Source organism: Centroberyx affinis, unplaced genomic scaffold (genome assembly GCF_046629955.1).
Source record: "Centroberyx affinis isolate AG114_WGS23_722 - 3 ecotype Tasmania unplaced genomic scaffold, CSIRO-AGI_Caff_v1 ptg004630l_1, whole genome shotgun sequence".
NCBI lineage: Eukaryota > Metazoa > Chordata > Actinopteri > Beryciformes > Berycidae > Centroberyx > Centroberyx affinis.
Genome location: NW_027282235.1, coordinates 52,450 through 72,978, shown reverse-complemented (window position 1 = coordinate 72,978; position 20,529 = coordinate 52,450). Strand labels below are relative to the sequence as shown.

At 42.6% G+C, this 20,529-nt stretch overlaps 1 protein-coding gene across 4 annotated transcripts; it reads right to left on the bottom strand.

Annotated features, from left to right (window-relative positions):
- Positions 1-1,521: 1,521 nt before the first annotated feature.
- Positions 1,522-19,803, bottom strand: dspa (desmoplakin a). Of its 4 annotated transcripts, XM_071544687.1 has the most exons (25): positions 19,501-19,803; positions 19,425-19,449; positions 17,954-18,029; positions 17,432-17,550; positions 16,893-17,034; positions 14,856-14,981; positions 14,584-14,643; positions 14,272-14,439; positions 14,021-14,125; positions 13,824-13,919; positions 13,471-13,596; positions 12,975-13,127; positions 12,553-12,707; positions 11,936-12,062; positions 11,536-11,728; positions 11,152-11,375; positions 10,451-10,632; positions 9,883-10,021; positions 9,506-9,699; positions 9,198-9,360; positions 8,615-8,698; positions 8,349-8,456; positions 8,147-8,245; positions 5,948-7,762; positions 1,522-5,343 (listed from the first exon to the last, which is right to left on the bottom strand). In XM_071544687.1, exons 1-25 carry the CDS (start codon positions 19,694-19,696, stop codon positions 2,119-2,121), a joined length of 8,100 nt encoding a protein of 2,699 aa, XP_071400788.1. In that variant the 5' UTR covers positions 19,697-19,803; the 3' UTR covers positions 1,522-2,118. The 4 variants fall into 4 exon arrangements, with proteins under 4 accessions (XP_071400788.1, XP_071400785.1, XP_071400786.1 ...); XM_071544684.1 differs by having other exon boundaries at positions 11,152-11,387; positions 11,503-11,728; positions 17,954-18,038; positions 19,425-19,803; XM_071544685.1 differs by having other exon boundaries at positions 11,152-11,367; positions 11,525-11,728; positions 17,954-18,038; positions 19,425-19,803.
- Positions 19,804-20,529: the final 726 nt, after the last annotated feature.

Below are 20,529 nucleotides of genomic sequence, written 5' to 3'. Positions count from 1 at the left end.
TTTGACTATAAGAATGACAACAAGAAAGCTGCTTTTGGTTTAGTAACCTAGTTTAGTGCATAATATCATATTATGGATACTTAAGAATAATTTGAAGGACGACAGTGAAAATACTTTCATCATTTGGTTTGTCATCAGAATAAAGACTTTCTTTTTACTTTCAATTCATGTACTGTAAGCAACAGATTATAGCAGTCTACAGGGTTCCCACACTCACATCAAATTCAAAAACTTTTCACTATCTTGTTTGGTGAAATCCAGGGACTCACAATTGGCATGCTGTGGGGTGAGACATGACATTGGTCATAATTAGACATAATGAAGGTCTAATTTTTTACTCATGATCTTGTAAACTCAATAACTCATGGTGAAGTCCTTCATTTTAAAACTGCTCTTGTATGAATACAAATCTCCATCAGATGGTTTTCCTCAGGATGTGAACTGTTGATCTTAGGACATAGGAGGAATGATGAATTTGATGCTACATTTTAATTAAAAAAATGAATTGAGGTCTTATTTTATTTTTTCAAATCAAGCTTTCAAGGATTTTCAAAGACTGTGGGAACCCTGGATGTACATATTCCAGTGCAAATGAGCAGGCACAAAACATAGAGCCTGTGATTTATGGTCACTGTATACAAGTACATGACCTAAAACTAAGAGTGAGTAAACATGTAATATAAGCGTGACAACACATTGTACGACCTGGTCATTTGTAAACGTCTCTGTAACTTTCCCCACAGGGTTTTCACCACAATTCCTTGACTGTGTGCCCTATATTGTGTGGCGGCATGATTGTACATTGATAACCAATGATGACCTCTAGCATTCTGTACGGGCAGAGAACAGTAGAGTTGGGTTACGTAACTCCAGTTTGTTTGAGGCCGAGATACACTGTGGAAAAGAGTGACTTGCTTAATCATTCACTCAGTCCAAACCTTGCCATTGTTCTAAGACTGCCCGCTCCTTATGCTCACTATTAAATACATAATTTACTATATTAACATACCCTCATCTCAGGCTGAAAGTCTTGCCAACGGTGTCTGACCACGACGTGAGATTATCTTTGTGACTTTATACGCATTTGTAGTTGATACTCAAGTTTGTTTAGATACATCATAGAACTAGTTGCAACTGATATTGCAGTCTCTTCAGGTAAATATAACAGGTCGGTTATATGTTGGTGGTGAAATAGAAATATGATAATTACCTTTCGGTCTTCGTTATGCTAATATTACTGCTAAACAGCACCATTTTCAATGGTAAAATCTTTGGGAAAAAAACAAATGTTTCTCTTCCTCTGGTAAAATATGCTAGATAGTGGGCAGCCTCTTCCTCTACTCCAGACAGGCCATTGAATGATATTATTATGGCAATTGGCGCCATCTATAGGTACCAATGGACATTGCTTTTTGATACAAAAACTGGTTGTTATGTGCAGTTTGCCCTCCTGTGCACTGTGAGTGGGCTGTTAGTCTTTAATGTCCAGTAGATTTCCAGCGAAAAAAAAAACACCTGATGTCATTAATAAAACTTTATTTATTTTCCATCATTTGTGAAGAACATTTTCTTGGTGGCAAGGCATTTTCATAATGGATCATTGGTTTGTCATGTCAGTATTTTTAGCCAGTCTTCAGCATTTGCAATTAACAAAAAAAGATGCCCTTCTAAGAATTACAACAAAACAGCCAAACTGCAATCAACTGAGAAATACAAAACGGTATAATGGGTTCTGAGGGCATGTTTGAAGATAAGGTCAACAAGCACCCCTTAAAAATAAAATGATACATTCTAAAAAACAATCTTACAATGATCTACGAAAATGAATTAAATTCAGCATTTATGCATTACAACAGCAGGAATTATATTCTGCATAAAAGGTTGAATATTGAAACGCCAAATCACCCAAAACTGAAAACAAGCAAAGCAGTTAAATGAATTCAGAATTAATAAGAAAACTTCATAAATTCAAAATTGCTACCTGACTTTTATTCCCAACAGCAGGTAGCTAGAAAGCCTATGAGATATAAGCAAATATTTGAAAAATATACTCGTATTGCATAGGAACTACTAGTAACAACCAGCTAGCCTAGTTCCATTCTTTCTCTATGCTTTGTATTAAGAGTGAGTGTCGGAGCTGTAGGTGTTACTGCTGGAAGAGAAGCTATAGCTGTAAGTAGAAGAGTAATCCACGCTGCCTCTACGGGATCCACTCCTGGAGCTGGCCCGAGAGCCAGCCCTGGACCCAGAGCGAGAGCCTGGGTTAGAGACATTGTAAGGGCTGCTGATTCCCTTGGTGGACATAGAGGAAGCCTGCAGCATCTTCATACCATTACTTTCCTCCACCATGCAGCTATCCATGGCTTCCTTGTATGAGATCTTCAGTTTAGTCTTGGGACAGGTAAGGTTCTTCTGTTGGTTCCGAACATCCTGAAGCTTCTGGGCCCCTCGGCCATCTAGCCAACCCTTACGGATGGCCTCTTCGATGGTGGTGCGACGCCCGGTGCCAGGCTCTAGCAGACCCCCTGTCAGGTACTGAAACTCCAAAAATCTCTGGCCAGCCTCATAAGGCAGCCATTTCTCCTTCATTGCCTCTGCTGCTGACATCTTTCTCTTAGTCTTCACATCCTCAAAACCCATATAGGCTTTCTGGGCAGGTTTCAGCTTAGAGGCCATGTCCTCGTCAATGATGCTCTGATGGACGGCATCCTGCAGAGACAGTCTCTCGCCATTGGCAGGGTTGATAATGCCCCCTGTGCATGCCTGGGCCTCCAGCAACCTCTGTGCTGTAATAGTATCAACTATGCCTCTTCGGAGCCCCTCTGGAATAGTTATCTTCTCCAATGTCTCTGTGTCAAAGATGGCTGCCACAGGGCTCTGGTCATCAAACATCTCAGGTGGAGAGAGGGTGATAGAAATGCTGTTGAAGCGTTTACGAACGGTAGGGGAGGATGGGGCTGCCTGGGTGGGGCTGCTACAGGTGACCATATCATCAATATTGCTGGCTGTAATGGTCATCTCAGTGCTGCTGGCTCTGCTGGTAATGAGGTCAGCAAACTGGGTCAGGGTTAGTGTTCCAGCACGGTACTGGTCCAAAGATTTTTGGTCAATCATACCACGGTCCAGGGAGTCCTGGATGTCATACTGAGTTCCTGTTTTCCTATCCACCACCACCAAGCGTGTAGAGCCATCTGACCCCTTGACGGTTATTTCCTCCCACTCACACTCCTGCTCTGACAAGTCCAAGAAAGTGTCATAGTCAATTAGCTCTCGGTGATAGGCCTCCCTCACCGACATCTCCAGCCCAGTGTCTGGGTCAACAATCACCACCCGCCTCTTGCGAAGGACATTGCTCCGGCTCTCCTGAGACTTCTGGGGCTTTCTCTTGTCTTTCAGTGGCAGGAGCACTAGACCTGTTCTGGGATCTTTGATGCACCTATCCTTCAGTTGAAGATATGTCAGGTTCTCCTTGGTGTTTGGGTCAAAGAAGCCTTTAGTGTCATCTCCTTCATAAGTTAGGATCTCATTCATCTCCTCATCAAAATAGCCCCTATTATAGGCAACATCCACATCAATACGGTGGCTCTCTTTGGGGTCAATTATCCCACCACTGGCAATTTGGGCCTCCAACAAACGGATCCCATGGCCTTTCTCAATTAAATCTTTCTCAATGGCCTGGAAAAGGGAGATGGTCTTTCCAGTGGATGGGTCTCTGTATCCAGTAACTGCTTTCTCTGCAGACAGCAGCTTATTCTTAAACTCTTTACCTACCAGGCCTCTCTTTGTGGCATCCTCCACCGTCAGGAAGACATTGTTGACTGGGTCAATCATGAAGCCAGAGGCAGCTTGGGCCTCAAGGAGTTCCAGCGTGGTTCCTCTCATGAGCAGACCATCCTTCATTGCCTGATAGAAGGGCATGGTTCGGTCAGTGGCCTCATCATAGATCCCTGCAATACAGTCTGAGCCATACAGATAGGTCTTGAGCTTGTCTTCAATATCTTTGCTAGTGAGCTTGCCCTGGTTGAGCTTCTGCAAGTCAGTTTCATCCAGCAGTTTGGCATTGACTAGCTCTCTAATGGAGACTTCACCACGGATGCCCTTTACTGTCATGGGCTTTTCTGGGCCAGGGAGCAGGAGCAGGCCAGAGACAGGTTCCATTGTACATTTCAACTTAAGGTCACTATAGCTTATCTTCTCCCCTGTCACTGGATCCAGGAAACAGGTGGGTTTCTTGTTCAAAGCCCTGTAGAGCTCCTCATCTATAAGGTTGCGGTCCAAGGCCAGATCTTTGGGCAGGAACACACTCAGAACAGGGTCCAAGATGCCTCCAACAGACTCCTGGGCCTGGAGCAAGCGGATGGTTGTCTCCTTGTCTATGCGACCCTGTTTCAGAGCCTGACCCACAGACAACACTTTGCCAGTGTGTGGATCTTTAAAGCCTGTGCTAGCTGCTTCAGCCATCACCAAGGTGTCTCTGTCTTCTGTGTCTACAATTCCCCTGGAACAGGCAGTATCCACAGGCATCTTCTCATTGAATGCGGGGTCCACAATATAGCCTGTTGCAGCTTGGGCTTCCAGCAGCATGAGGGCGCTTTCTGGGCTGAGGAGGTCCTTGTTTTTGGCTTCAGTGAATGGCATTTTGGCCAGGGAACCTCTTGCCATGCCAGCAATGATGCCAGTACCCTTTAGACTAAGCTGGATATCTACAGCAACCTCCTCCACTGTCTTCTTTCCCTTTAGGAGCTGGTCTAGGGTTTTTTTACTGATTATACCACAGTCACACAGCTGGTGGGCTGTTACTTTACGGCGCACCCCATCAAATAACAGCTTGGAAGGATCTACCGTTGGGATCATCTCCTCTGTCTGGCTCTGCCTGCTCATCGTGTCAGGTCTCTGCTGCAACCTCTTTATCTCTCTCTCTAGGGCATCTCTCTTGAGAGCCAGGTCTGACACCTCCGTCTCAGAGCTCAGCAGTCGGCTCTTGTACCTCTCTTCAACACTCCTCAAGTCCCTCATGAGCCTCTCCACCTCACTCTTCAGGGAGCTCCTTTCTCGATCACACTTGTCCCTGTCTGAGTCACATTGCCTCATCTGGCTCTCTTTCAGCTCATATTGGCTCTTCATGTAGGTGAAATCCTTGCGGATGGCATTGTTCTCATCCTGCAGGCGCTGTTTGTTGCGTAGCTCAGACTCTAGTGAGAGCTTGAGGCGGGTGAGCTCCTCTTCTAGGCGTTGCTGGCGGTTCTTGTCCTGCTCCAACAGTTTGAGCTTGGCCAGCATGCTGTCCTTCTCCAGCAGCAGCTCACTGTATTGGCTGTGGGACTCGTGCACCATCATGGATGTCTGGGGAGACATAAGAAAACACATGCTTACATCTCAACAAAATTACCAACATTTGATCACATAAAGTCACATAAATTGTAACAAATGAATCTGATGAATGCAGATGTGTTTCTGCTTAGCGTGTTTTAAGAGCTTACTCATTTATGAAATTGTCAACAATATTTACATAATGTAATTTGCAATGTCACAAACCACTGCTTCTCTTCCTTAAATAATGTTGTAATGACTAGCAAAGTCTTCCAGGAATATCCCTCAGTTGTTGATATTGTTATATTGTTAGAATCCATTGATATGTAAAGACACATATCATCCATATGTACATGTGATATATGTACATCATGTTGATTCAAATCAGTTAGTATATAAGTTTAATTTAGTTACAATATGTGTGCGGTGAATGAAATGCATACTGTTATCAAAAGAGTGCAAGCAATTTAATCATCTCATGCAAAACCCTTAAAATAATGGTCATTTAATACACATTGTCATCTAAAATTATAAGATGATTCCATGATTTCAGGTCTATTCCATTCATGCAAAGGCAGCAAAAATGTGGAATTAGTTGCATTATGCGAAGCTGATCCCTGAAAGCAATCAAAAATACCTCAATGGATTGCTTTTGGATTTTGTCTATTTCCGACTTAAGCTTTTCTCTCTCCTTGGTCAGGTCATTGATGAGAGCCTGGAGTTCCAATGTCCTCTTGCTGCTGCTCTGGAGTTGGACATGCAAGGCTGAGATCTGAGATGCACTCTCTCCATCCACACTGTCCCTGCTCAGCTTCAGCTCATCTCTCTCCTGCCTAATTGCCCTCAGCTCCTCTTCCAGCCTCAATCTCTCCTTTGTCAGGTTCTGTGTCAGACTCTTCAGCTTCTCAATCTCTGCAGTGTTTTCATTAAGTAGGCGGCTCTTCTCCTCAATGGTCTTATACAGGCTCTCGTTACGGAGGTTAACCTCACGGACACGGGCCTGTTCCTGCATGAGCTGTTGTTTCAGTGTCTTCAGCTCGGTTGTCACCTGGGACAATTGCTCCATGGTGACCTTATGGTCCCTCAGGCTCTTGTCCAGGGCCTCTTGGAGGGCCCTGAGGTCCTGCTCATACTTCCTCCCAGAGGTGGAAACCTCTGCCTGCATAGCCTTCAGGGTGTTAATGGTGCTTGTGTGCTCTCTGCAGGTATGTGTCATCCTCTCTAGCTCAGATTCCATTCTCTTCCTGCGTGTGAACTCCTCCTGGGTTGCCTTCTTCTGCTTCTCCAACTCGGCTTCCATCCCATCCAGAGAGCACTGCAGTTCCCGGATACGGCTCTGTAGCCTGGCAGCACTCTGCTCAGCCTTGGTCTTCTCACTACTCTGTTTCTCCAGCTCCACTCGGGTGATGCGGATCTCTTGCTCAGACACTTTAAGCTTGTTGATTGCCTCCAGATAGGAGGTGTTTTTTGTATGCAGCTCTGCCTGAGTCTGTTTCAGGTGACTGATTTCTACCTCCAGAGCTCTCCTCTTCTTCCCCTCCTCCTCCAGGTTGTGTGTAAGCAGGCTGATTTGCCTGGTCTTCTCCTGGTTCTTCTTGGTGGCCTCCTTCAGCCTGAGGTCATCCTCTCCTCTCTGCTGCACTAGGGTTCTCAGCTGCACCTCTAGCTCACTGCGCCTCCTGGTCTCTTCTGTCACTGAGGCCCTCTGCTGGTGGGCCTCTTCCTCTGCCCTGCTCCTCTGCTCATCTGTGTGGGCTACAGACAGCCTCAATCTCCTCAGCTCCTCCTCTAGATCTCTCTTCTCAGCAGTGAGTCTGTCACAATGCAGTTTCAGTTCTGCTGTGTCTTCTTCTCTCTGTTGTGAAGCCTTCAGGACAGTGGTCTTGGTAACGTGGATCTCTGTCTCGTATGTCTGCTTAAGCTGATTAATCTCCTGGTTGCACTGTGTTCTTACCTTTGAGATCTCTGACTCGACTCCACGCCGACGTGTCGCCTCCTCCTCTAGCAGTATCTTCAGCCTTTCCAGTTCATGTTGCTTGTCCTTCACAGCCTTCTCCAAATCAATCTTTGTCCAGTTGAGCTCTTCAAGTTCTTTATGCCTGCGCCGAACGGCCGCCTCATACTCTTCTTGCTGGCTGGTGTAGCGCTCCTCTGCCAGCCTTCTCTTCCTCTTTTCTTCATCCAGCTGGTATGTAATGCGGGCCAGCTTGTCATTAAGGTCTTTCAGTTGGCTGCTTGTGCTGTCCAGGCTGTCCCTAGCAGCGTTAGCCTGAATTGCCGTGGTTCTTTTCACTTCCTCCATAGAAATGAGCTGCTCTTTTGATTCAGTGAGCTCTAGCTTGTAGCGGGCTAGGGCATCCTCCAGAGATTGGTTCTTCTGGTTACGATCCTGGAAGTCTTCCTTCAGACGCCTCAGTTCCTCCTCCAGCATCTCAATCTTGGTGTTCCTGATCTGAGGAAAACAATGAAACGCACAAAGTTAAGAAGGTATTTTATGTCACCTACTTTCATATTTCCATACAAACATATGGGTTAATTAATCTTATGTGTGTCTTCCTTAATGATAACATCTTATGTATGTTATCATTATTTTACCTAGTGAATATTCATAGTATTCTGTTACATCACCACACGGCAATCTTGGTAGGAAAATAACAGGTGATTGTAATAAATTAACAGGTGATTACAATCAAATGACAGCCACAGCCAATGAGCTGTGTGTATTGTAAAGTGCCATATTGGTAGGAAATGCATGTGACATCATGGGAATACTATGAATAACAGGCATACATAGACATGCATGTCTTACACTGCATGATACAAACCCAATAGTTACCTTTAGCTCTTCCATGCTCTTTAGCATCTCCCCTAGGAACTTGTAGTAGTCACTGGAGCGGGTAAGCAGCTCAATGTAGCGAGACTGGAGGTCAGCCGCCTAATGAGGTTACAATTAGTAAATGAATATTGCAGCCAAAAGCTAAGATGTTAATTACATAACAATGAGATGTTTAAATTATAACATTTGCCAGAGCCCTTACCTCCTCTCTGACTACAGTAGCAGGGGACTGCAGCATAGTTCTCTTGAGAGGGATATTAAGCAGAGTCTCCAGACCTGCACTGTAGGAGGCCAGCTGCAGCTCATAGTCCTGAAAACACACAATACAATATGTGCTTAATGTTTTTGTATTGTAGCCTACTACTATTACTACTACTACTACTATGTGCCTGCTAATATGTATGGAAATATTTTATCCTGACAATTATAAGAAAACTGATCACATTAAGTTACTAGTATTACACCAACCTTTATGGAGGCAGCACAGGTGTCTGCATCCTTCTGCACATCCTCTACTTTCTCCTTCTTTCCTTTGATTTCAGTGTGAAGTGCCTGTCCAGTAAGCAGAAGGCCATTAAATGCACTGATCCAATCCAATCCAAGCTGTTACTCTATGAGAAGAATTTTATTTTTTCAAAACTTTCCTAAGTGTTTTCATTTTTAGGTTAGTTTTGAATCACTGGCTCTCAAGATAAATGAAAATCCAATTTGTCTTTTTTCATATTTCTTTAAGAATTTTTTCTTTCACTCCTCTCAGGTAACACAATTTCTTGATGTCTTAGGATTGTTTTGTCCTTGATCTTGAGGGCTGATAGACCTAATGTATCAACTGTGAAAAATATGGAAAACGTCTACTTTTGCAGAAAAGCATCCTAAAAGTCAGTTTTAGTGTATTCTATTTTTTATATGCACACACCTGGACCAGCAAAGCTCATGGCTGAGAGCATATCAACTAAAGTGTAGATGGTGGGCATTTTCAATTGAAAATTAAATCAGTTCAGTTCAAGCATATTTGTTTCCATGATGTTGTTGACTTAAAGGAAAAACATGCCTTCTGTTGGTTGAGGTGATCCATGAGGGTCTGGATGTCACTGAGCTTGGTCATCTGTAGGCTATCCTGGCGCTTCCTGGCATTGTCTATCCACCCTTCCAGGGAAGTGCTGGTCTGCTGATAATGTTTCAGCTGTTTCTCCTGCTTCTCCAGGTCCCACACTCTGAGGAGGAAAGAGTGGGAGGAAGAGGAAAGGGATGGAGGGATATTTTTAGTATTGCTACTGGCAATAAGGAATATAGTATATAGAGAGATACGTAGGTATCAAGATGAAAATATCAATGATATAGATAGAGATATGACGATACCTGCTATCAATCTGGGTTTGGATGCGGCGCCAACGGTCAGACATCTGACCCACCAGGTCTGAGTACTTGGACAAGTCCACATCACACTTGTGGAAGGGCTGGGAGATCTGACCATTCCAGTGCACTGCTTTGGCCAGGTCGGACTCCATAGCCGTCAGCAGGTCTCTCTTTTGCTCCAGATCATTCTTCATTTGCTGTAAAGCCAATAGAGAAAATTATTTAACCTACATGCTTTTAATGACAAACATATAACAACTGATTTATAGGTACTTATACTTTGCTAATTTACTACTAGTTATGTACACAGTTTCTGACAAATCTGACAATTACCTAGCCAGAGAATGCTGTATAAACTAAATATGGAAAGTGTGTCAGACCTTCAGTGTGCTCCGATAGTTTTCCACCTCATGGAGGTCCAGAGAGGTGGTGTCCTTCTCTGTCAGCCGGGCCTCATGGACCTTGACGACATCCTCAGCACGGAGGAGGCTCTGGAGCAAGGCTTTTAGGGCGGACAGTCTGTTATCAAGACACACAATAATTACGTTAAATACACATCTTCTTCTTGTGGATGCCAGTCACTACTGTGAATGAGATGAAAAGTGATCTTATAACATAAAATCAGTAAAGCTGGACATTGTCTGTATAAAAGACTCGGACATTTCTGGACTGATGACAATACTGAGTGTTGAACTGCACCAATAAATACTGCTGGAACGCAATACAGTTCAGGGAAGAAATTACGTCTCCTCATCTTCATTCCTGTGTCTTGACCTATACACCATCCTGTTTACTGCCAAACCTAAACAAGCTAGTCCTACCTAATTACCATTGTCACGGTTCAGGTCACAGGGTAAAATATTATAATGCCAGGTTATCTTGTACAGAATATACTATAAACACTGTGGAGTAAGTAAAGATGTGATGAGACTATACTAAATATTGTACCTCTGAAGGTAAGCTGAGGACAGGCCCTGCAGGCCTCTTAGTTTTTGGTCGATGAGGTCCAGTTCAGTGCGGAGGAACTTGGCTTGCTCGGAGTCTGCAGGGATCCCTTCCAGCTGCTTTATAATCCTCTCTCTCAGGCGCAGGTACTCATCATACATAGAGTCCAAATCTTGGTGCACGATCTGGACACCAATATCAGGAAAAATTATTAAGGTAAATTTAGCAGAATCAAGTGTTTCCCTTCGTATATGAAACAGTAAATAGAAAAAGGCCTTTAAAGTTGTTGTTTTTTTCGAATCGAATAAAGCTGGGACAAGAATCATTACTTTGAGTTCTGTCAGATGATTAAATTAACACTGATGCTTTGTTAAAGAATAATTCCAGCCATGGTGAATGTTATACCCATTTTCCAAAGTGCCCTCTCCCCTTTATTAATTTACTGTCTTTTTTTTGTAACCTGTAGACAGAGGGATTTCATAGATTTCCCCCTTACTACATTTTACCTATATTTTCAAAATTTCGAAACGGGTCTTGAAACAGATAAGACACAAGATTTTTATTAGGAAGAGAAATAAGTCACATGATAACTTTTTCTCTGACAATAGCATGCAAAAATCCACAGGGATTTTTAGAAGGAAGAGAGGGCACGCTGGAAATTCATTCACTGTGGCCAGAATTATCCTTTCAGAGCAGTTATATACCTGCAGATTCTGGATGTGCTGTGAGCACTCGTGTAAGCTGTTGTCCCCCAGGGAAATGTGGAGATGATTAGTGAGACCGGACTCAGCCAGCTCCAGCCTGTGTCGGAGTGCCTGCAGGTCACTGAGCAGGGTAAGGCTGAGGACAGAGGTGGGTGGGGCAGTCTTGGGAGTCTGAGGCTTGATGGGCTCCTGTTTTGGGGGCTCAGGCTTCATCACCTCAACCACTTTACCGGGAGCTGTTGATGAAATGAAGGAGAATTTGAACTTAAAATCATAAAATATGTTTTTTGCTTGTTAACTGGACTCAGAAACAATTAATCTTGTCTACTTCAATCTAATTAAATTTAGCACTGACAATCCATGGATAAAGTACAGTCTTGTTACACTCACTGTAAGTAGGCAGCTGGACAACCAGTGTATCATAGTGGTTCTGGGCTCCAGCAAACTGGCCCTGGATGTTTTTCTTCTCCTCCTCCCCAAACACATCAGAGCCTTGGCTGGTGCGCAGGAACTCCTGGTAGTGAGTCTCCAGTCTTTTGATGATGCTGTGGTACTCCTCAGGACGCATCTTGGACAACTACAGCGAGAGGGGTCAGGTTATGGAACATGAGGTGAGTGGAAAAAGGGAGAGACCTAGTTCTTCCAGAACAATTTAATAAAGATAAAATGGAAATTGAGATCTAATTCAATTCTGCATCTGGTATGAAAACATAGGCTATGTATGAGAATTTTTAAAAGCAAAAGTAAGAATGTATGACAAACTGCTGTCTTTGTGATATCTTACCATATTGAGAGTGAGTGAGTTGATGTGACTGATGTCTTTGACACAATACTGCCAGGAGATGAGACTCTTGATGTTGATGTAAAGCTGGTTCCAGATGCCCATGATGGCTTCGTAATACTGCTCATTCCTGGGAAACACCATGAGTCATCAGTCACTCTGAAAGCTACTATGCATGCTACAGTATGTCTCACTTTGTACTGCGTTGGTATAGGGGAAACCACAGTCCTAAAAGACACGATGACTAAGTGTCTAGACAGCAGAACTGAGTAGGTAAGCATGTATGTATGTGTGTGAGTGTCTATGTATCTACATATCTATCTGTTACATAATATTATACATTATATATTATATATTCTAAATTAAAATATAGTATATGCAAGTATATGTCTACATACAGTATATTCAATATCTATACATTTAACATTCAAATTTTGAAAGAATAAAAATAAATCCCCTGCAGCTGACAAGACAAAATCTCAATTTGGTTAAACTATTAATTAAACTGTCCTGGCCTTACTGACAAATAACTGCAAAGGATTTCCACAGTGACCTAGATTCTTGTATGTTTTATCAAACAAAACAAGGAGTCCTTTCTACATTGGCTGAGCGCATCTTACTTGTTGGCGAGTCCAATGCTGAGTGGGTTTGGTGGGGGGATGAGCAGACACACAGAGGGAATCAGCATGTCCAGACCTCCAGGTCCCGTCACAAGCCACTTGCTCCGCTGGGAGTTGTCCTTCAGGATGCCCTCATTCCCTTTGAAAATCCCTTTCTGAAACACAAACATTTACATTGATGTGGAAACTGAAATGTTGATTAATGTGCACTGTCCCTGGTAAATAAATAAATAAATAAACAAAACACACACAGACGAAACACTGAATTATATTTCTGAGCTTTCACTTCAAACGCTGTTAGTATGTTTGTGTATTTACATCTGAGTCTCTTTGCAGTGAGTGTGTGTGTTTATGTGTGTGTGTGTGTGTGTGTGTGTGTGTGTGTGTGTGTGTGTGTGTGTGTGTGTGTGTGTGCATCTTACCTGGTCTTGTTTAAAGTCACACAAGGCCTGGACTATGACCGGGCTGCTGCTCTTCTCCTCAGGGTTGCGAGGTCTCAGCCTGACAATGCTCTTGGACTTGCTGACCAGACTTTGGACCTGCCTCTTATTCTCCATGATTCTCTCCTTCTCTTTCTGTAAACACACAAAGATCAGATGTGGGTTGTAAACCATGCGGCTTTCAGAAGTTATTGATTTTTCTTTTTGAGGTTAAACTTCCCCTTGTTCATTCAAAGTGCACAGCTCTACAACATATCCATGGGATGTGTATGGAAAAATGCAGACATGCAGTAGTGTTCCAGTTTGTTAATTACATGCCATACTTTATGAGTCTCACTAACTGGCCTAACCAGTTTACCAAATGATTTACAAGAGCAGTGTCATTCAACAGAACAAAATGTTTTTTATGTATGTTTTATCTTAATTCCATAGCTGCAGGATAGTATCATGCACAGGACTCGATAGCACATAATGATACCTCCAGGTTTTTGAGGAGTTCAGTGAGGTTATCCAGCGGGGTCTTCTTGTCGCAGGTGAACTTACTACAGATGTACTCGTGTTGCTTCTGCAGCTTCCCATAGGTCTCATTGGCCTCCTTGAAAAACTGGAGATGAGAACAAAAAGATGTATTCAATATTCACATTCATATTAACATAGAGTGGGTATGTGAGAGAAGATACTTGATTGTAGAAGTCCAATTAACTCTACAGTTTAATCAATAAAGTGCATCTTATCTTATCTTATCTTAACTGCATCTATGTGTGTGCATGAGAGAGAGGGAGAGAGAGAGAGAGAGAGAGAGAGAGAGAGAGAGAGAGAGAGTATATTTACCTGGCTGTAGGCAGCATTCTCCTTCAAATGGACATGGATACACTTGGTGATCTGGAGCAGCCAGCTCCACTGGGTCTGTAAGGTGTCCATGTAGGCCTAAGGAAGCAAGCATAGCCGTCAGTACAAAACACATTATACCTCACCATAGTAGCCCACCATTACTATTTGAATATTGCACAAATCAGAAAAATCCTCACCTCAATCTTGTCTGAGGCAGGATGGTTGTTGTTCAGGAGGCCATCTACTTTCACCTTCAGCTTGTTCAGCTCCTTCTCCTTCTCCTCCAGGTCCCTCATCAGCCTCTACAAGGAGAACAGTACATTTGTAACTAAGGTAAAAACAAAACAAAACACATCTTATCAAATCTTCAACTGTAGTCACACCCATTAACTGAGACAGAAACATCCCACCAGGGTAAAAAAGGAAGAGTTCAGCCTGAGATCCTTACTGAGTAGCTCTCCTGCTTCTTGGGGATATAGTCGTCGATGTTCTTGTCTCCCCAGTCGAAGACGAGCTCCTCCTCCTCCTTCTCGTTCACCCACATGATGCCGCGGGAGATCTCCTCGATGATGCTCTGAAGCTCACGCAGCTGACTCACACGACTGTGGGACATTTTCTGAGGGACAAACAAGGTAAATGAATGAAGATGATAATGAATTAAAATTAACAATAATAATAATGAGTAACATTTCCGATTTTGACAAACTGCCAAAATAGTTGTGTTTTGTCTGAATGTTGTGTTTGTTTTGTAGAGTTCTACCTGCAGGCTGTCCCATTCTTGTTCCAGAGCATGGATGTTGGACTTGTCACCCCTCATGTTCTAAAGAAAAGATGTTTTTTATGCTCAGTTTGCATTGAATAAATATTGCTGAGGAAGGATGAAAAATATTGGGCTTTTGTACCTATTATTCACATTAGGCTGCAACAATCTCGAAAGAGCAACCAAAGAGAGCTACAAAATATAGGCAAATCAGTTGGAAGGATTCTAACATTATACTACAAAGTCAAAAAAGGTAGAGAAAAGCCCCTTACCAAATCGTCCCGGGCACGGTCCACTTCCTGGCTCCTTTGGATGGAGCTGTGGTATTTGTTGTGGCTTATGATCTGCTGCTCAATGGTGGCTGAGTCCTCCCCCCATGGAGATGTCTCAATCAGGCGCTACATGATGCAGAGACAGTTTATTATGTTATTGAAAAACAAACACTAGGTCTTTGACACATTGGTAAATATACATTGGTATGGTACGTGATTGTAACAAAGGACATATTTTGCTGTTGTTGGGTGAAAACCCTGTATCGCCAAAATATCAACTTTTCAGAAACTACTAAAAACAGCCTTGGTTTTAGATTGATGACCAGGCATTTTTCAGTTTATCCAATATGGGTTTTGAAAGGTTTTCATCAGCCCAAGGTCAGGATCACAGAACTTTCTCAACAACCACCTCAACGACCATGTAATCTTTCAATTTAATATAACACATGAAAATCACCAAAATTGGAGTTACCATGTTTTCACAACGATACACATATATTTGAGGCAAATAAGAGATACTTGAAATATCAACAGTAGATATTTTGCATGCTATTGATTTAGTGATTTTAAATCTACATCTTTCCCCTCTTTGTCCTCTAGGTGTCAGCATATAATCATTAAGTGAGTCCGCTGTCTGTCTCTGTCTCTTAAGCAGGAAACTATTCCAACTATTCCCCCCTAACCAGAGTTCACAGCCCTGAGCTTTGATAAGAGCTCTGCTAGCACACCAAGCTCAGCCAGTCCCTCCTCTGTACTCTCCCCTTTTTCTTCCCTCCTCTCTCTCTGGCCTTTTGTTTTCTCACCACTCCCTTCCTTCAAGATTACTTGGCTGAAACCGCACACAACATGGCTGTTAGGAGAGCTAGACTGTCAGCAGTAGGGCTAATGTCCAGTGGAGGAAGGTCAACAACAGAGACAGATGTGTATCGGTAATATTTTAGGAAATGCGTGCAATGAGTCAGAGCATGACCAAATGAAACAAACAGGACATAGAGACGATAAGGACGAGAAGTAGGTCATCAGGTGTTAGGTTTCCAGGTTTGGGAACTAGGACTTTTACAAACGGCAATACTTTATAGAGGGTGAAATGTTTCTATATATACAGTACTGTATATAATGATATAGAGAAACTGTGAGGAAATGAGGAAATTTAAATGGACAAGGCTTGGAGGCTTGGAGTGGTGAGAGAATGAAAGGGAACGTGTGCTCGGGGAGGGGTGGGGGTGGGGGGGTAGAGTGAGCGGAAGGGCGTTTCCCATAAGCATGTAAGAGATCAGCGAAACTGCCATGTCCCATAACAACTGAGTCAGTGGAGAGTGTCAGATTTCACACCTCCTCTCTTATTTTCTTTTGGTTTCCCAGCTCCTTGTTTGTCATCACTGCTCCTTTTCTCTCGCTCTCTCTCTCTCTTAATTTTCAATTTCAATTTCAAGGTGCTTTATTGGCATGAAAGTTCGCAAACAATGTTACCAAAGTATCAAGATTATTATCAATTTTACATTACGTTCCCTGCCCTGTGTATCAGTCTAAGGGCGTGTATGTGTGTGTGTGTGTGTCAGTGCCTCAACAGAAGAGGATCTGGGTTGCTGCATATTCAGCTCCCACACCCAGACCCTCCACTGCAAATTGAGCATCAGGAAATACTCTGGTCACTTGAATGGTCTCTCTGTCTCTCTCTCAAATGGCTGCGGTCTCTCTTTCCTTTTGTTTCTCTCCTTCTGTAGCTCTCTCAGCCTCTTTCACCCTGTGGCTCATGTTTTGGCAGCTTGACCAGATGGTTTCAGTTACAGCAGGTCAGAATATGTGATAAGGCGGGTGTCATGCATCCACTTCTCCCTTCACACTCACAAATGCAACACGGTAAAGCACTCATACAGGCTTGCACGCACATGCAGACACAACTACTACTACTGTTTTTGCTGTTTTAAGAACTGAAGGGGAGAGAATCGGAGGAGTTCCAGGGTGGTGTCGTCACTGACTGCATGAACCTTTAGAGGTAATACTGTTGCAGCATGGTGCCAAGTATGAAGAGCTCACCTTCTGTTGAGCAATCCAGGCCATGGCATCATTAAAGCTCCTCCCCCCGTCCATGGAGCCCACACTGCCTCTGTTCCGTCTTTGGGTCATACCACCGAGAGAATGTTGGATAGCACCTTGCATATGCTGGAGCTGTTCTACACTGTGGGGTTGGACACAGATGGGAAAATTCTTTGTGATCTTACAAGGGCACATTGCGCGCCCATCTTCAAAGGGCTCAGATGTGCAAGTACAACTAAATGAATAACATATACACACAAAAGACAGGCACAGGCTATCCAGGTACGGTACTTGCAGCTAACTCATCAGTGTTGCTACCAGTCTGTCTGTATACAATTTGGTTCATCTGTAAACATGGGATTCAGATGTGAATCTATGACCTGAAAAACTAGCATGTTTTTCCCACTTAGTCCCACCTATCCATGTGTACCTATAGCCAGGATTGTTCAAATGCATAAACACAAAATTTGACTGTACACAAACTCCCGTGTGTATGTCTGCACTTTGCACAGGCACACAAACACTGCCCCTTCTGTTACCTTCTGAAGATGTCGTTAGGTATACGCATATGCTGTAGGTCTGCGCCACATCTCCTCAGCTGCTCCAGGGTCTCCGCAGCCATGGTCATCAGCTTCTCTGCCTCCATGGCTGGACTCCCCTATAATACCACACAGAACAGGAAATTTACAAATACAAAAATTACTTTACTTTAAACTTACAAATTTATACCAAATTCTACTACATTTTAGCTGTGGCTGATAAGTTTGTCTGATTTTCCAGGCACTTGAGTAGGTAACCAACCATTATTTCTAAGTTATTTTCTATTCTTAAAAAAAGTTGGTTAAAAGTTAGTTTCCTGCCTTGATACAGCAACATCATACTGGTATGGAAACAGATGACCATACAACAATGTAGTGTGCTATACAGTCGACAAAATGGCAACCTCCTTAACAGCCAAAACAACTAGCTGAGAGTGATATTCTAATTCTTCTCATTCTTGTTCTTTAAAGTCACAACAAAGACATCAGATAGTGGACAATATCCCTGTGTGTCACACTTACGCTCTGGAGAATATGCTGTGCTCTCTGCATGTACTCCTGACACTGGCTTTTCAGGAACAAAGCTCTCTGCTGGATACTCTGCACACTACACATGAGAAAAGACAACAAACGATCAGATTCTATAATATAGCCTTCAGCACTATGACATCCATATGATATGACGTATAGAAAATACAAAGCCGATAGTTTATTTTAAGCATTCACTTCAGCATATACTGGTATCTGGTGTCTGGTGTCAGTCTGTCACAGCTTTGTTTTGTTAAAGATGTTTGAGGGCTTTTAAGTGTGAAATTCTCCAGTGAAGGATGTCATCTACACAAAACTTAACCCTTGTCAATTAAAGTGCAATGAACTGATGTTCATGAAAAATAATCTTGCCCCTAAGCCTCATTGAGGGATACTGTTGGAAAATATAGTTTACAAGTTGAGTTGTTATGAATGCTTGTAAATGATAACAGAATTTCACAGGAATTCATATTACAACACTAAACATTACACAATGTCTAATGAATTGCAAACCAAAATCCTTGTGTGAAAACAATTACACCCATGGAAAGGACAAATTAGTATCTGATATGGAATATGTGTGAAATGGCCCTTTAATGGAATCATTTAATTAAATAATTGCAACAGCATTGACTTTCCAGTATTAACCTGCCATAGGTTAACCCCGTAGTGCGTAGAGAAAGACGTCAATTAATGTCAGAGGATGACATAATGATGAATGATAGTAGTGGGAGGACAGTCAAGGGGTGTGTACAGTGCATGGAGAGTTTCTCAAGCATTTCCTCTATTGTGATTAAAAATATTAGGCAATACTGTGTGATGCAGAGTAATACGAATATGACTAGGAATAGGTGTAGGCCTGCACATCATCAGGACCTCTAAAGTTTAGAGGTCATGACCTGGGATGAATTTGAATGGACCTTTAACAGGCCAAGCCTTTAAAAAAAAAGCAGTTTTACCCTATAAGAAAAATGATTTTTTCGCTCATGTAAAATTGGAACATTGGAACACATTATTAATATTTCTATAAGATTCGTATACGGACTTTTTGTGGGTCTGTGGTCTTCATTTGTGAACTGTAGTGACCTTACCTTACCTTACTTTATGGTATTTCTATCTCATATAGCCTAGTATCACTACAATATTTATATAATCTGCCAAACATCCACATAGGGGACGTATACCTTTGTTATATTTGTACAGTCTCCTCATATTTCTTTTCATAGAATTACGATATAGGCATATTTTCCCCTAAGAGTAAGGAAGACCAATATGAACGTTTACAATGAACTGCATATGATAGGTTTTTTAGTATATATATATATATATATTTTTTTTTTTTTACAACGTCACATTTTAAGGCTACTTCATGCACATTTTACATTCTTTGAGGAAAACTTTTGGTACTACTCCGCACTGTTATTACGCCTCACTCAATAGCAACAGGTGATTTGAAACCTCTTACCTTGTCCCTCCACCTCCACCTCCACCTCCACCAACACCTCCACCCATGCTCATGTGCATTTTCTGCCCTCCGCCGCCCCCACCCCCGCCGTGCATGGAGGTCTTGGAGTAGGTGGTGTAGGTGTATCCGTCCCCCACTTGGTATTCCCCTTGGTAGCCGTTTCCACCGACGAACACCGAGTCGTTCCTAAAACTTGCACTCGACAGGTCGGGTCGCGAGTTACTTCTCTGCCCCATGGTATGCAGCTTGGAATTGGAGTCGTACATACTCATTTTGTCTATTTTCTTAGTTTTAAAGTGTACTTTCTTGTTGTTGCTGTTGCGCTGGTCTGCTGTCCAAAAAGAGGACAGACTCCGGGCTTCACCCTCCCCGTCGCCTGTTGCGCAGATAATGGTCTGCTGTGAATAGACGGAAGCTGACCGTTTATGGATATCAAACCACACCTTGCTCTGTTTACGGAACGCCTCCTGCACCTTGACTGAGGTCCTGTCCTGTCTGGGAAGAGTCCCACAGACGTCAGTTAGCTAAATCTGAAGTCACCGCGTCTATTAATCGTTAATGTAGGCTACCACAAAAACTTTGATTGCTCCACTTCAATTTTGTGTGACAAATTGTTAGACATAGGCAGTGTTGAAAGACTTTTTAAAGTAATTGTAGCCTACTTTACTTAGCTATTTACATTAAGAAAGTAGCCTAACTAGTTATGTAACAAAATACCTCAAAACATGCCCTAATAGCCTATTTCTTGTGCTGCCAAGTGTGCTGTCTGCCGTTGTTTTAAATTAAATTCAAGGCTATGACATTCAGAAAAAGTAGATCTATCTGATAGCGGATTACAAGAACTGTAAAACTAATGCGTTAAATTACCTGTTACTATAATAACAGAGTGAGGTAGGCCTACCTGGAAGTTCACCAAACTCTGTTGCACAGACACACACAGCTTACAGCAGGGCTTTTCATGTCACGAACCCCCAAATAGACACAAATAGATACAGCCTGCATAAAATAAGATTTGATAAGATTTTGTCCCAAAGTTCCCTCCATGGAAAGATTTTTGTTGTTCTTGATTTAGTATTGAATTGTAAAGCTGTCGACAGTGACTGTA